The following is a 13,892-nucleotide window of genomic DNA, read 5'->3' on the forward strand; positions in this document are numbered from 1 at the left end:
CTTTCAAACTGAGAATATGAAAGTGAAAAATGTGAAATGACCTGTCAGGTCAATGCACAGAGTAAGGGAAAGTCATATGTATTGTGCTGCTTTGGCAGAAGGCAAAAAGCACTGCATTGTGCCTAAGACCAATCAAGGACCTAATCCAGTTCATCTAAGATAAAGCAGAGTGAAGGACGTTATGTCCTAACACGAAGAAGGATGTAAATCACTGGTGAAGGAACTGTCTTTCTATGCCACCACCAATATACAGAAGCACTACACTACCTAAAGGTAACACATCCCACTCTGGCTCTGTCATCCTGTAGGGCAGGGGAGACGGAGCTGACAGCCAAGGGACACATTCGGATGTGGAAGTTGGGGCCCAGCAGAGACAAGGTCAGGAAGTTTCCTGGCAATGTCCCTGACCTGGACCCCAGGTAGGCAGCAGACTTCCCTACTGGTAGGGTCCGGCGGACATATGGGGCCCTCTGTTCCCCTTAGAAGGCTTTGCCCTCTCCCTGCGCACCACATGGAAGTGTCTGGCCCTGGACACTCCATGACCGCCTTGCCGGTCCTGGCGGGCTGCAGTGAGAGGATGAATGCCCTGGGACCCCCTTCCTGCTCTTCCCAGGCCGGCTAGGGACCAGAGGGGCCTCCTCTCCCCTGTCCCTGCAGCTCTGGGCTCCCTTCACGCAGCCCTGGCTCTGCAGCACCAAGCCCTGCTGGGAGCCCTCCCCTGCATGCTCCCACCGCTCCCTGACGCTGCTGTTGCCCTCTGCCGCGCACTGCCCAGCCCAGCCCAGCCCAGCCCCTGCCCACCTCTCCCCACCTCGCTGCCCTCTCCCCAGCCCAGCCCAGCCCAGCCCAGCCCAGTCCTGCAGCCCAGGCTGGGCTGGCCCCAGGGCAGTGCCCACCGCAGGCTGCTGCAGGGCTCTGGGCACGGCCACCACAGCCCCAGCCCCTCGCAAGGCACCGCAGCTGCGGGGACAAAGGCGGCCTCTTTGGTTGGGCTCTCCAGCAGCCCCTGGGCTGGGGTCAGCCACAGCTCAGGAAACGGAGGTCTGTGAAGCTGCAGGAGCCGTGGTCTCTTGCCTGGGAGATCACCAGCACAGAGTGCCTGTGCCCCGCAGGGCCAGCCCCGCTCCCCAAGCCAGTACAGGAGACCTGGCTCAGCACCAGGCAGTGCTTGGCAGGACCATGGGGTGTCTCTAAGGGCACAAAGGGCAGGCGAGTGCAGTACCAGAGGTGGCCCACAAGATTTCAAATACTGCCTCTTCTATTATTCTTCAGTCTTATGTGCCTTCGCCTACTCGCTCTTCACCACCTCTCCTGGCATTGCAGAGCCCTCCTTAGACCAAGGAGTCCTCAGATTCGCCTTTTCCTTTACCAGACTCTTCTTTGGATGGTCATTCATTTTATAAGGTTCTAATCACTACCCACTGAGCATTGTCCCTGCAGATCCCCTGACATCTCCTGGCAGATCCAGATTCCTCTCCAGGCTGGCATTGACCATCATCCCCAAAGCAGGTGCACATTCCCATACAGATGAGTCCAAGGCCTGTTGTCTTCTGATTTGATAAGTGCTGTCATAAAGGGAGATCCTGGTCCAGCCCTGGTCTCCTCACAGACCACCCTGTGAACCTAATGAACCCAAGGACAGGAAGCCTGTGTCCTTCACTCCATGAAGAACCCCAGAAAACAGAAGAGCATGGAGCAAATCCTTGGCTCTGTTCCTAACAGCGGCATTGGAAGAGGCATCCAGGCTTCTGGGTTTGCCCTGCAGAGCCCCATTTGTTACTGCCGTGGTATCAGGGAGGGCAGCTGTGACACAGGCTGCTGCTGCCTGCTGGGACAGGGATGCCAGTGCAGAGACAACAGGACTGTCACCAAGGTACACAAGATCTGAGGGCTAACCCACGTACAAGAGCACAAGAGAACAATGTGGAAGCCAAAAGAAAGCAGCAGTGAAAAGGCCACGTCCTGCTGCTGGCCATGGCCATGGCTCCAGGGAAGCAGCAGCCCCGACCCAAAGGCAGCAGAGAGGCAGAGCCCAGCGGGCAGTGAGGGGCAGCCGCGAGGGCCACCGGGGCTGCTCCTCCATGTAGCAGCTGGGCTCTTGGCCCTGAGCCCCTCCTGCATGCTGGGGCTGCTCCCCCAGCACTAGAAAAGGTGTGAACAGATTGGACCTTAGACCAGTAAGGTTCTGATGGCATCTTTATTGTTTTTATCTGCACAGGAAGCCTGGTTGTATAGGTACAGAAGATGATTAGTTTAGAATAAATTAATGAATTTACAGGCAGAACACGAAGAAAAGCAGGATTAAAGTCAAAATCATTCATTTGAGAAATTAATTTAAAAAAAAAAAAGAAAAACATTGACAAAACATTTTCTGACATATTGTGGGAATCCTTTAAGGAATATATGGACATTACTCATATGGAAAATTTTCAGAGAGTTTCCTCACTGTATCCTTCAGCTCCTGGTTCCTCATGCTGTAGATGAGGGGGTTCACTGTTGGAGGCACCACCGAGTACAGAAATGACACCACCAGGTCCAAGGATTGGGAGGAGATGCTGGTGGGCTTTAGGTGGGCAAACATGATTGTGCTGAGAAAGAGGGAGACCACGTCCAGGTGAGGGAGGCACGTGGAAGAGGCTTTGTGCCGGCCATGCTCAGAGGGCATCCTGAACACCGCCCTGAAGATCTGCACATACGACAACAAAATGAAAACAAAACAACAAAAGAATACACAAAGGCTAAAACCAATAACTGCATGTTCCCTGTGGTAGTCTGAGTCTGAGCAGGAAAGCTTGAGAATCTGGGGGATTTCACAGAAGAACTGATCCACAGCATTGCCTTGGCAGAGGGGCAGGGAAAATGTATTGGCCATGTTCAGGACACCATGGAGAAAGCCACTGCCCCAGGCAGCTGCTGCCATCTGGGCACAAGCTCTGCTGCCCAGGAGGGTCCCGTAGTGCAGGGGCTTGCAGATGGCTACGTAGCGGTCGCATGCCATGATGGTGATGAGGGAATACTCTGCATCAAAGAACGAGATTAGAAAAAGGACTTGAGATGCACATCCTTGATAGGAGATGTCCTTGGTGTCCCATAGGGAGTTGGCCATGGCTTTGGGCAGAGTGGTGGAGATGCAGCCCAGGTCGAGGAGGGTGAGGTTGAGGAGGAAGAAGTATATGGGGGTGTGGAGGCGGTGGTCACAGGCTACGGCTGTGAGGATGAGGCCGTTGCCCAGGAGGGCAGCCAGGTAGATGGCCAGGAAGAGCGCGAAGTGCAGGAGCTGCAGCTCCCGCGTGTCTGCGAATGGCAGGAGGAGGAACTCGGTGATGGAGCTGCTGTTAGGCATTTGGTAGTTCTAGGCATGGGGTCCTGACCACAGAGGAAAAAGGCAGTAAGGAAGTACAACAAAATTATCTGATAAGAACTAATTCAGTTTTGGTGTATTCTTCATAGATGTTGCAGGTTCATTTCTTGAGTTGTGATTGATGCTGCCTGAGGGTGTCCCTGAGAGTAGGATACTCTACTCTGGGCAATGTTGTAGTCAGTCCTCACCTATAATAATAAGGAAAGGGGAATGTGGTAATCACAGATAAAATTCACTCCTCATATCAGGTGATTATCCACATTGCCTTTCCAAATTCACCCAACTGCAGAGCAGGGCTGTCTGGATTTCTTTTCTGTATACTGTCGTTCCTGTTACACTCCAAGTGAAACCTTGTGGCTCCACAGAGGCAAACGGACTGTCCCTTTAGTGCAGAGTGTTCCTTCAGAGGGGACAGCCAGTCTGTCCATAAAAGCTGCTCTCTTCTGCTGGCATGTCTATGAGCTGCGGGATAATTACACTCACATGTTCACCTGAAAAGAACCAGGGCACTGCTGAATCCATGCTCAAAGTGCACATCTCCAGACCCTTCACCCTGTCCCCCTACTCCCCTTCCCCCAAGCACACTGAAGGTTCATTCCATGTGCATGTGAAACCCCCATCCCCAGTCAGCCTGGAAACAAGACCAGCAGCAGCACGGCCAGGTGAAGCCAGGAGGAATGCCAGCTGCTGCCAGGGGAGGCAAGGCCAGGGAGGGACAGACGGACGCAGCAGACCCTTCTCTGCTGCAGATCTGTCTGCAGAGGAGGCAGCTCCTGCTGGGGACACCAGGGGCTTGAAGGCAGAGGCTCTGCTGGCAGGAGAGGAGAGCAGGGGGTGTCCCAGGGAAGGTGCCTGCCCTGCAGGGGATGGCAGGGAGGTGCCTGAGCCCTCCCTCGCACAGCATTTCTGGCAGTAGCTCCCTCCCACCGCTTGCCCGTGTCCCTGCTGCCTGCCCGTGTCCCTGCTGGGAGCGGGTTCTCTGTCCCCACATCTCCTGTCCACGCTCACAGACCCCATCCCATAAGCTGTGTGCTGAGCTCTGCCCTGCAGAGGACTACTGAGTACAGAGCCCTGTCCATGGGCGTCACAGGGGTTGCAGCTCCTAAAGATCAGCTCAGTTAAAACCTGAGGAGACCAGAAACATGAAGCTGGTGCAGTCTTTAAGCTGAGGTGCCTGAAGGGACTTTATCAAGTTCATCGTTGACATATTGATCTCTCAGTGCAATACTCTAGGAATCTCAGTCTCCTCTACAATTCAGAAAATCCATTGCCATGAAACCTGCTTCCCCTCCACTGCAGGAATCTGAGAGCACACAACCAAAAAAAGCCTCTTCAGATTAACCAAGCCTCGGTCTTCCTCTGGAAATGCCCCCTCATAAATGCCATTCTCTAAAGCATCTTCTAGTCCACATTACAGGTGGAGTGAGACCTATCCTGACAGATGCTATCAGCCATCGGATGTGCCAGCTGTAGAAGACCCCTTTGGCAACTACACCTGCATTGCCCTGCTGCCAGAGACTCACTGTGTCAAGAGTCTGCAGATCTGTCCTGCCACACGCTGCCCTCTGCTGTTGCGCTCCTCACTGCCTCGAGCCCCTCTCTCCTTCTCTCCTCTCCTCATGACACCTGTGGTCAGAGCTCCCAGCCCTGCTGCACTGTGCAGAGGAGCTGCTCCTGGGCAGAGCTGGCTCTCTGCAGCGCTGCCCGCTTGCCAGGAGCTCCCCTTGGGCCCAGGAGCCCGGCCCAGCTCAGCAGCACAGCACCTGACCATGGCATCGCTTGCTCTGTGCCACTGGGCTCCCTCAAGGTGTCCCCAAGGCCTCAGGGCTGACAGCTCCTGAAGGCAGCAGGGTCTCTCCTGGGGTGTGGTGCTTGCAGCAGACTGAAGTCATCTCAGACTGCTTCCCTCTGAACACGGGAAGACGTGATTTGTGTTATTAGAGTGTGGTTGTCAAGCATGTTGTGCTTTAACCTGGCAGGCAGCTCAGCACCACACAGCTCACCCTTACCCCCAAAAAGCTCATGTGTTGAGATAAGGACAGTTTGATAGGACAGAAAAGGAAGAGATGATGATGATGATAATAATAATAATAGTAATAACATGTAGAAAGCAAGGGATGCACAATGCAATTGCTTGCCACCCACCGCCCAGCCCGAGCCAGAGCTGCAGCCCCCTTGACCCTGGTCAGCCTGCATCAGGATCCAGTGTGCCGGTCCCTTGACCTTATTTTGTTTAATGTAAAATCATATTTCAGAAGGATTTAGTACATTTTCTTCCTGTTCTCAAGAACAGCCTCTGCTTTGTAACCCCACATGATGATGCCATCAATGTACTGCTGGTGTTCAAGAGCTTCCCCCTGTTCCAGGGCAGTCTGGGTCTGTCCATGGCAAATGGTAGGGCTGTGTTTCCACCCCTGGGGCAGTTGATTTCAGGTGGACTGGGTGCCCCTCCAAATTAAAGCAAACTGTTACCTGCATGCTGCTGGCAAAGGAATGGAGAAAAATGCATTAGGAATATCAGTTGTGACATAGCAGTAGGCTGCCTTTGACTCCAGTTTGTATTGAAGATCTAGCATGCCCATCACTGCAGCACTTGGCAGTAGTGAGACTTCATTCAGGCCACGATAGTCCACTGTTAGCCTCCACTCACCATTAGACCTTTGCAGTATCCACAGAGGACAATTAAAGGGGGAGCGAGTCTAGCTGATCGATCCTTGGCTCTCCAGTCGATGAACCAGCTCATAGATGGGAATCAGGGAGTCTCAGTGCAATATTTCTGCTGGCGCGCTCCTGTGGTACTGATGGGCACCTTTCTTTCTTCCACCCTCAGCAACCCCACAATAGAAGGGTACTGTGAGAGATCGGGAATGCACACAACTGTTTAATTTCCTCCGTCTCCAGTTAACAGTTGGGATCCCCATGTCAGTCCAGAAATATAGATGGGTTCTGCCCCTTTATAGCTTGATGACATCACAGTACACTGTGCTCCAGTGTCCACTAGAGCCTTGTACTTTTTTGGGTCTGATGTGCCAGGCCATCGAATCCACACAGTCCAATAAACCTGATTGTCTCTTTACTCCCCTTGGCTTCAGGCAGGGTCCCTCTAGTCCTGCTCATAGTATTCATTACTGTGTTTGGAGGACTGCCCACTAGAAACTGGAGCAGAAATTTTACATTCCTTGCAACCCTATTCAGAGGTGGAGAGGTGTCATACCACTGTTCTTCTCGTGGGATCGCACTGCCCACCACATCCCACAGACCCTAGGAAGAGCCCTGAGCGAGACATGGGGGTTCAGGATCTCCCCTCCTAGTGGCTGAGGTCAGGCCTTGGCCCTTCTGCTTCACTAAAACCTGGACTTTTCTCAGCACAGTGCCTTTGCCTATCTGTAATCATGGCCTCCAATTATCTGCCCTAACAAGTCCCTGGGGAGGCTTTGTTAGTAACAGCCCTCAGTGGGGCCCATTAATACTCCAAGTCAATTCAACTGTTCCTTCTGACTTTACTTTCTTAAGCAATTGCATCATTCTCCTCTCAGTACCTGTGCTTTATAGACTCAGCACCAAAATACACCATGGAACTCACTAAAATGCAGAAACTCCTAAGGAGCCATATCTCTCCCAAAGTTTTCTTCAAGACTTGTAGAGCTAATTGGAGAGCTTTCATGGTGTAGTTAAGGAGGAAGATTTCAAAGAGCATCTATTAGAAATCTTTCCTCATTTCAAAGGCTGAATTTTGTTGCATTTCTGTTTAGAGCATCATTCTCCTATAGATATTGGTCTAGGGTTTCTCCTTTGAAGCCCTGCTTAGATAGGAAAAGCAGGGTTTTTCCTATTTAAAAACAAACAACAGGAAATCATGCTGCAATTTTCAAAACAAACAAAGCTCAAGTTCCTCATTTTGTTGCCTCCAGTGATGTTTACATTCCCAGAAAGATGACTGTACATGATGTATTTTACACTGATTAATAGGAAATTTTAAATAGTAGTGTTAATATTAATCCATATCATACTAATTCAATGATAAACGATGAGTTTCTTGCTAAGGAAACCATTAGACAGACTGCTGATAGATGGGCGACCTTGAACTCACTGAAACTCAAAGCAGCAACTAGGTTGGTGAGAGCGGTCTGAATGATCAAAGAGTAAGGGGAGGGCAAACCAGGAGAACGATGGGAAGTGCATAGGTCCAGACAGGCAGCTGGAAAGGGGACATTCAGCACTGTCTGTGTAATCAAGGTGGGTTTTGAGCCTGGAAGATGAGGGAGCACACCATGATAGACAAAGCGATGACAGTGCAAGTAAAGGAGATCATCAGTATTTCTTCTCCTGCGATGAATATAGATCATGGAAATTAGCATTTCTTCATGATAGAAACTACACTTCACGTGAGACATTTAGCAGAAGGGATTGAATCATTTGAGCTGGTGAGTAGTTTCTTTATTAGTTAAGTACTAAAAAAATTACTGGGTATTCAGGCAGAGCTTTGCTGTCTGACCATAAGCAACCAGGGAAAACCTCCTGTGGCCCCCTTGTGTTTGAGGCACCTCCCTGGACTGGCAGATGTCAGAAAAGACTTGCAGGAGACCGGAGCCCTTTGGGAAAATCAGGTGGAGCCAGGTGGAGTTCCCATAGCACCTCCACTGCCAGCAGTGGTCTTTGTCCCTGTAACTCCAGCCCAGCCCAGCACAGGAAACCCCTTCAAAGACAAACCTCTTCTTCAGTGGGTTCCTGGGATTGACCTAGATTTGGAATGGCCATTGGAAACCCATGATACTCTCCCTTATTCAAACTAGATACTTGAACATTCATTTACCTTCCTGGGTCATCTTTAGCAAACTCAGGCTGAAAAACTCAAGTATAGCATGCTTCAAATGGCTGAGCCAGAACCCATCAGCTTGCCCCACTTTGGAAAAAAAACCTAAGGTTTTGAAAGTGAAAAATGTGAAATGACCCGTCAGGTCAATGCGCAGAGTAAGAGAAAGTCACACATATTGTGCTGTAGGGACAGAAGGCAAAAAGCATTGCATTGTGCCTCAGAATAATCAAGGAGAACTGATCTAGTTCATCCATGAGATAAAGCAGAGTGAAGGACATTGAGTTGTGTCCTAACATGAAGAAGGATGTACATGATTGCTGAAGGAGCTGTCTTTTTGTGCCATCACCAGTGCAAATACACAAGAACTATATCAAATACAGGTAGCATGTCCCACTCTGGGTCTGTCACCCCACAGGGCAGGGGAGAGGGAGCTGACAGCCAAGGGATGTATTTGGGTGTTTAAGAGGTGGCCCAGCAGAGACAAGGAGTCTATGCAGTGGGGTTGGGGAGGCCAAGAGAAGCAGCCGAAGGGGTGGTGCTGCTTGTGAGGACACGTTTGTGCCAGCAGCCTGAGTGGGCAGCAGCTGTGCACAGGCGAGGGGAGGCCAGGAAGCGCATGCCAAGAGTGCTCCTGCCAGCAGAGACAAGCCTGGGCCGAGGGCAAGGGGAGAGGGAGGCCCACGGCAGGGCCATGCTGAGCTCCCTGCCCCTGCAGCAACCGCACTGGCCCTCAGCAGATGTGCTGGCCAGCATGCACTGGGAGGTCCTGGCGTGCATCAGAGAGCAGCAAGGAGGGCACTGGAGAGGGCTGGGGTGAGGCGGGTGGCAGAGCCCCATGCAGGGGCTGGTTGGGGGTCCCCTCTGCTGCAGCCACCGCATGCAGCATGGCAGGAGAAGGGCAGGCAGGGCTCGTGGCTGCAGGGCAGAGCCTGGCCCTGGGCTCTTCCTGACATCCCTGCAGCTCCTGGCAGGCTGCAGTGAGGTGCCCCTCAGCCTTCCCTCCTGTGCTGCCAGGGCACACGGCTGCCTCCTGCCCAGCTCACTGCCCACCAAGAACGTCTGACAGGGCTGCTTCCCAAGCTGGGCCTTGCCCAGGGTCAGTCCCCTGCAGGGACAGAAACTGGCCCTTGTCCTGGTGGCTTTTCATGGCCTTCCTCTCAGTACATTCTCTTCTCATCCTTGAACTCTTTTACTGAATACATAGGTCTAGGAGAACTTTTTGGTACAGACTAATACAGAGAAAACATTGAGTCCCTCAGCCCCGTCTCTGTCTGCTGCTATGACGTGGCTATGAGACATGGATTCGCTATCAGGTATTTTCCTCTGACAATCTCAGCAGTCTCCATGACAGGACAAGACATGAGAATACATGACATTCCACACAGGAAAACACTTTTACTGTGAGCAATACCAAGCACTGGATCATGTTTCCTAAAAAGTACCGGAGTCCCCATCACTGGAGATACCCAAAGAACAGCTGGAAATGGGCCTGGGCTGCCTGGTTTAGGTGTCCATGCTTGGCTAGTGGGTTGGGCTAGATGGGCTTTGGACGTCCCCTCCAGTCTCAGTGAACCTATCACTCTGCAATGCTTGTCAGTGTTTCTGAGAACTCCTTGGCAGTATCTCCAAACCAGCTGGACACCGGGTGCTCATGGGGCAGAGCCTTCTTTTGAGGATGAATTTGTTCACGATGTAACCCCAAGGACAAAGTTGAGCAGGGATTACAAATGCCAGCAATACCTCGACTCACAGAGAGGGAGTGCCTGCCAGGGCAAAATGGGGCAGCCCCAAGGGCCACCAGGGCTTTTCCTCCGCATTGCAGCTGGGCTCTTCATCCCACAAGCACTGCTGTACCTGAAGAGAAATTATGAGAAACAAGAGTCACAGAAAATGAAACAGAAAATGACTACCTGCTGGTTCCTTTATTTGGTTATCTACCAAGACCTTATCAGCACCTGTACATGAGGTCTTTGGGTTAAAAAAAAAAAAAAAGAAAAGAAAAAAAAGGTGAGCTCTGACTCAAAACGGAGCACTTTGACCTGAAACACAGCACATCTTTACGTTTGCTGAGGGTGCACTCTATTCCATCATCCAGGTCATTGACAAATAAGTTGAACAGGACTGGACCCAGTGTAGATCTCTGGGGGACACTGCTGGCTCCAGGCCTCCAACTAGACTCTGTTCCACTAAACACAATCCTCTGACCTCTGCCATCCAACCAGCTCACAATCCGCCTCTCTGTCCACTCATCCATCCCACACTTCCTGAGCTGGCCTGTGAGGATGTTATGGGAGACAGTGCTGAAAGCCTTGCTGAAGTCAAAGTACACAACATCCACTGCTCTCCCTCACCCACTCAGCTAGTCATTCCATCACAGAAGGCTATCAAGTTGGTGAAGCATGGTTTCCCTTGGTGAACCCATGCTGACTACTCCTGATCACCTTCTCCTCCACATGCTGGAGATGACCTGCAGGATGAGCTGTTCCATCGCCTTTCCAGGGATGGAGGTGAGGCTGACCGGCCTGTAGTTGCCTGGGGCCTTCTTGCGCTTGTTGAAGACTGGCATGACATGAGCTTTCTTCCAGTCTTCAGGCACCTCTCCTGTTCTCCATGACCTTTCAAAGATGACGGAGAGTGGGCCAGCAGTAACATCTGCCAGCTCCCTCAGCACTCATGGATGTATCCCATCGAGGTCCATGGATTTGTGGGTGTCAAGTTTGCCTAAGAGATCTCTGACCTGATCCTCTTCAACCAAGGGAAAGTCCTCATTTCTCCAGATCTCCTCCCTTGTCCCGAAGCTCAGAGATTCCAGAGGGCTGGTCTTAGCAGTGAAGGCTGAAGCAAAGAAGGCATTCAGTAATTCTGCCTTCTGTGTATCCTTTGTCACCAGGGCACCCTCCTCGTTAACCAGTGGGCCCATATTTTCCTTCATCTTCCTTCAGCTCTTGATATATTTGAAAAAGCCCTTTTTGTTGTCCTTGACACCTCTTGCAAGATTTAACTTCAAATGGGCCTTGGACTTCCCTGTCACTTCCCTGCATCCTCAGACATTGTCCCTATATTCTTCCCAAGTGGCTTGTCCCCTTTTCCACATTATGTATGCTTTCTTCTTTCATTTAAGTCACTCCAGGATCTCCTTGATCATCCAAGCAGGTCTCCTGCCCCCTTTGTCTGACTTTTTGCTCACAGGAATACACAGCTCTTGAGCTTGGAGGACTTGGAGGTCAGTGCGCTATTGCTGCCGGTGCACCGTTGTGGCAGCCATCGGCACCTGCTCTTCTTCGGCTCTCAGCAACCCCACAACAGAAGGGTCCTGTGCGAGACCAGGCAAGGTAGACAACTACTTGACGTTCTCTGTATTCAAGGCAGTTATGCCAACAGCCCTCTGGTATCCTTTTATTTAGTTGTTTACCCTTGGAAAAAGCCAGAAACAGAGTCTGGAGGCATGTCATTAGGGTTACCCAACGATGTTCACAATACTCAAGAGCTATCATGACTGGCCCCAAAGAAAGAAGGGGAAGGTGCCCTGCCTTGTGCCCTCCACCAAGTGGATTCATGAGTGTCGTACCAGTAGCAGCTCAAATAGTATTTATTGGTGCAGATTTAGGGAAAGCATCACAAGCCCATATTTGCTTTCCTAGTGGTAACTTAGTAGTTTCTTGCACTATGTAGTTGCTTTACAGGTAGGGTTTTGTAGCAATTTGTAATAAAGACATTCATGAAAACGGAGCAACGAGGTGTCTGTGTCCTTGTGTACTATGGAATCCTACCAACCTCCTGTTGCGATCCATGGGCAGGCTGACCCTCATAGGTCCTGACCATCGTTACTGTGATGCCCTTGGAGTGGTCCTCAGAGCTGCAGGAGCAACCACAGACCTGGGGCTTGGTGACAGCCCTTTGCTGCGGAGAACAGACCCAACCGCAGGGGCTGGACCCTTCAGATGCCCCGGTGCCATGAAACTGGCTTTTTTTCTGCTCAGGTCTGCTGCTCCCTCACACACAGCCAGGCCTGTGGCTCATCTCCCTGTGGAGGAGGAGGAGGCAAAGCGCTGCTGGTGCCCGAGTAAGGGAGAAATACTCCACCTGTAGGAGGGCAGGGCTGGAGGGGAGGTGGCACAGGACAGGCACTGGCCTCTTTATCCTATTCCCTACCCTAAGAGCATTGAGACCGCAGGTCAGTGTCAGTACTGCTCACAGGTGCCTGCAGCCCTGTATCCTCAGGATCCATCTTCTCTCCTTCTGTACGTAACATTGTTACTTTGCTTCTCACAGTTTGGGGCCAGCATTTGTGGACCTGGTACCTGGCACTGAAAGGCTGTGTCTCACACCGTGTTTTTTTGGTGAGTTTTTCCCATTGCAGCAGCAGAGCAGCAGCTAATTGCTTCTGGAAGACAACTGAAACAGCTTCTTCAGTGCATGCTTGAGCTCCTGGTTCCTCATGCTGTAGATGAGTGGGTTCAGTGCTGGAGGCACCACAGAGTACAGAACTGCCACCACAAAGTCCAGGTATACGGAGGAGATGGAGGGGGGCTTCACGCCGGCAAACACGATAGTGCTGATAAACAGGGAGACCACAGCCAGGTGAGGGAGGCACGTGGAAAAGGCTTTGTGCAGGCCCTGCTCAGAGGGCATCCTCAGCACGGCCCTAAAGATCTGTATATAGGACACCACAATGAAAACAAAGCAACCAGCACCTAAACAAAAGCTAAATGCAATAAACCCAACTTCCCTGAGGTAGGCATCTGAGCAGGAGAGCTTGAGGATCTGTGGAACTTCACAGAAGAACTGCTCCACAGCATTGCCTTGGCAGAGGGGCAGGGAAAATGTACTGGCCGTGTGCAGGACACCATGGAGAAAGCCACTGGCCCAGGCAGCTGCTGCCATCTGGGCACAAGCTCTGCTGCCCAGGAGGGTCCTGTAGTGCAGGGGCTTGCAGATGGCAACGTAGCGGTCATAGGACATGACAGTGAGAAGAAAAAACTCTGCTGATATCAAGAAGACAAATGCAAACACCTGTGCAGCACATCCTGCATAGGAGATGGCCCTGGTGTCCCAGAGGGAATTGGCCATGGCTTTGGGCAGAGTGGTGGAGATGCAGCCCAGGTCGAGGAGGGCGAGGTTGAGGAGGAAGAAGTACATGGGGGTGTGGAGGCGGTGGTCGCAGGCTACGGCGGTGAGGATGAGGCCATTGCCCAGGAGGGCATCCAGGTAGATGGCCAGGAAGAGCGCGAAGTGCAGGAGCTGCAGCTCCCGTGTGTCTGCGAATGGCAGGAGGAGGAACTCGCTCACAGAGCTGCTGTTGGGCATTTTCTGCCCTTCATCAGGGACACTGCCAAAGAAGAAAAAATATAGAGTGTTAGGGAAAATTGCTCTGAGCTGTAGCCATTTGATTCTTCAATGCAGCCTTCACATTGCCTTTCTTTCTAGAAGACCATTTTGTCTCTCCCTGGCTGGAGCCCTGCTCTGTGCTGGCTGAGTGTCCTGTACACAGCAAATGCCTCTGCCCAGCAGCTCCCGAAGGGCCACCTCTGCTCCAGAGCAGTGGTACACAGAGGTGCCAACAGAGCCATGTACTTGGAGGAGGGTTCCAGGGAAGGGGATCCCTCTGTTGAGTGAGGGGTGTTTGGCTGTGTGACTCCATGTGAGTCTTCTCTATTCCCCACCCTGAGAGAGGAAATCAGCTCACAGACCGCCTGTGTCTGGCCGGAGAGAACA

General features: G+C 51.8%; 1 protein-coding gene across 1 annotated transcript; it reads right to left on the reverse strand.

Moving 5' to 3' along the window:
• Positions 1-2,410: 2,410 nt before the first annotated feature.
• Positions 2,411-3,343, reverse strand: LOC136787127 (olfactory receptor 14A16-like). Its single transcript, XM_066984262.1, has one exon. It carries the CDS (start codon positions 3,341-3,343, stop codon positions 2,411-2,413), a length of 933 nt encoding a protein of 310 aa, XP_066840363.1.
• Between the last annotated feature and the right edge of the window lie 10,549 nt (positions 3,344-13,892).

The sequence above is a fragment of the Anser cygnoides genome, chromosome 28, assembly GCF_040182565.1.
Source record: "Anser cygnoides isolate HZ-2024a breed goose chromosome 28, Taihu_goose_T2T_genome, whole genome shotgun sequence".
NCBI lineage: Eukaryota > Metazoa > Chordata > Aves > Anseriformes > Anatidae > Anser > Anser cygnoides.

Bases quoted from the DNA above. Each gene is read 5' to 3' on its own strand.
- LOC136787127 (XM_066984262.1), bottom strand. From the start codon at position 3,343: ATGCCTAACAGCAGCTCCATCACCGAGTTCCTCCTCCTGCCATTCGCA.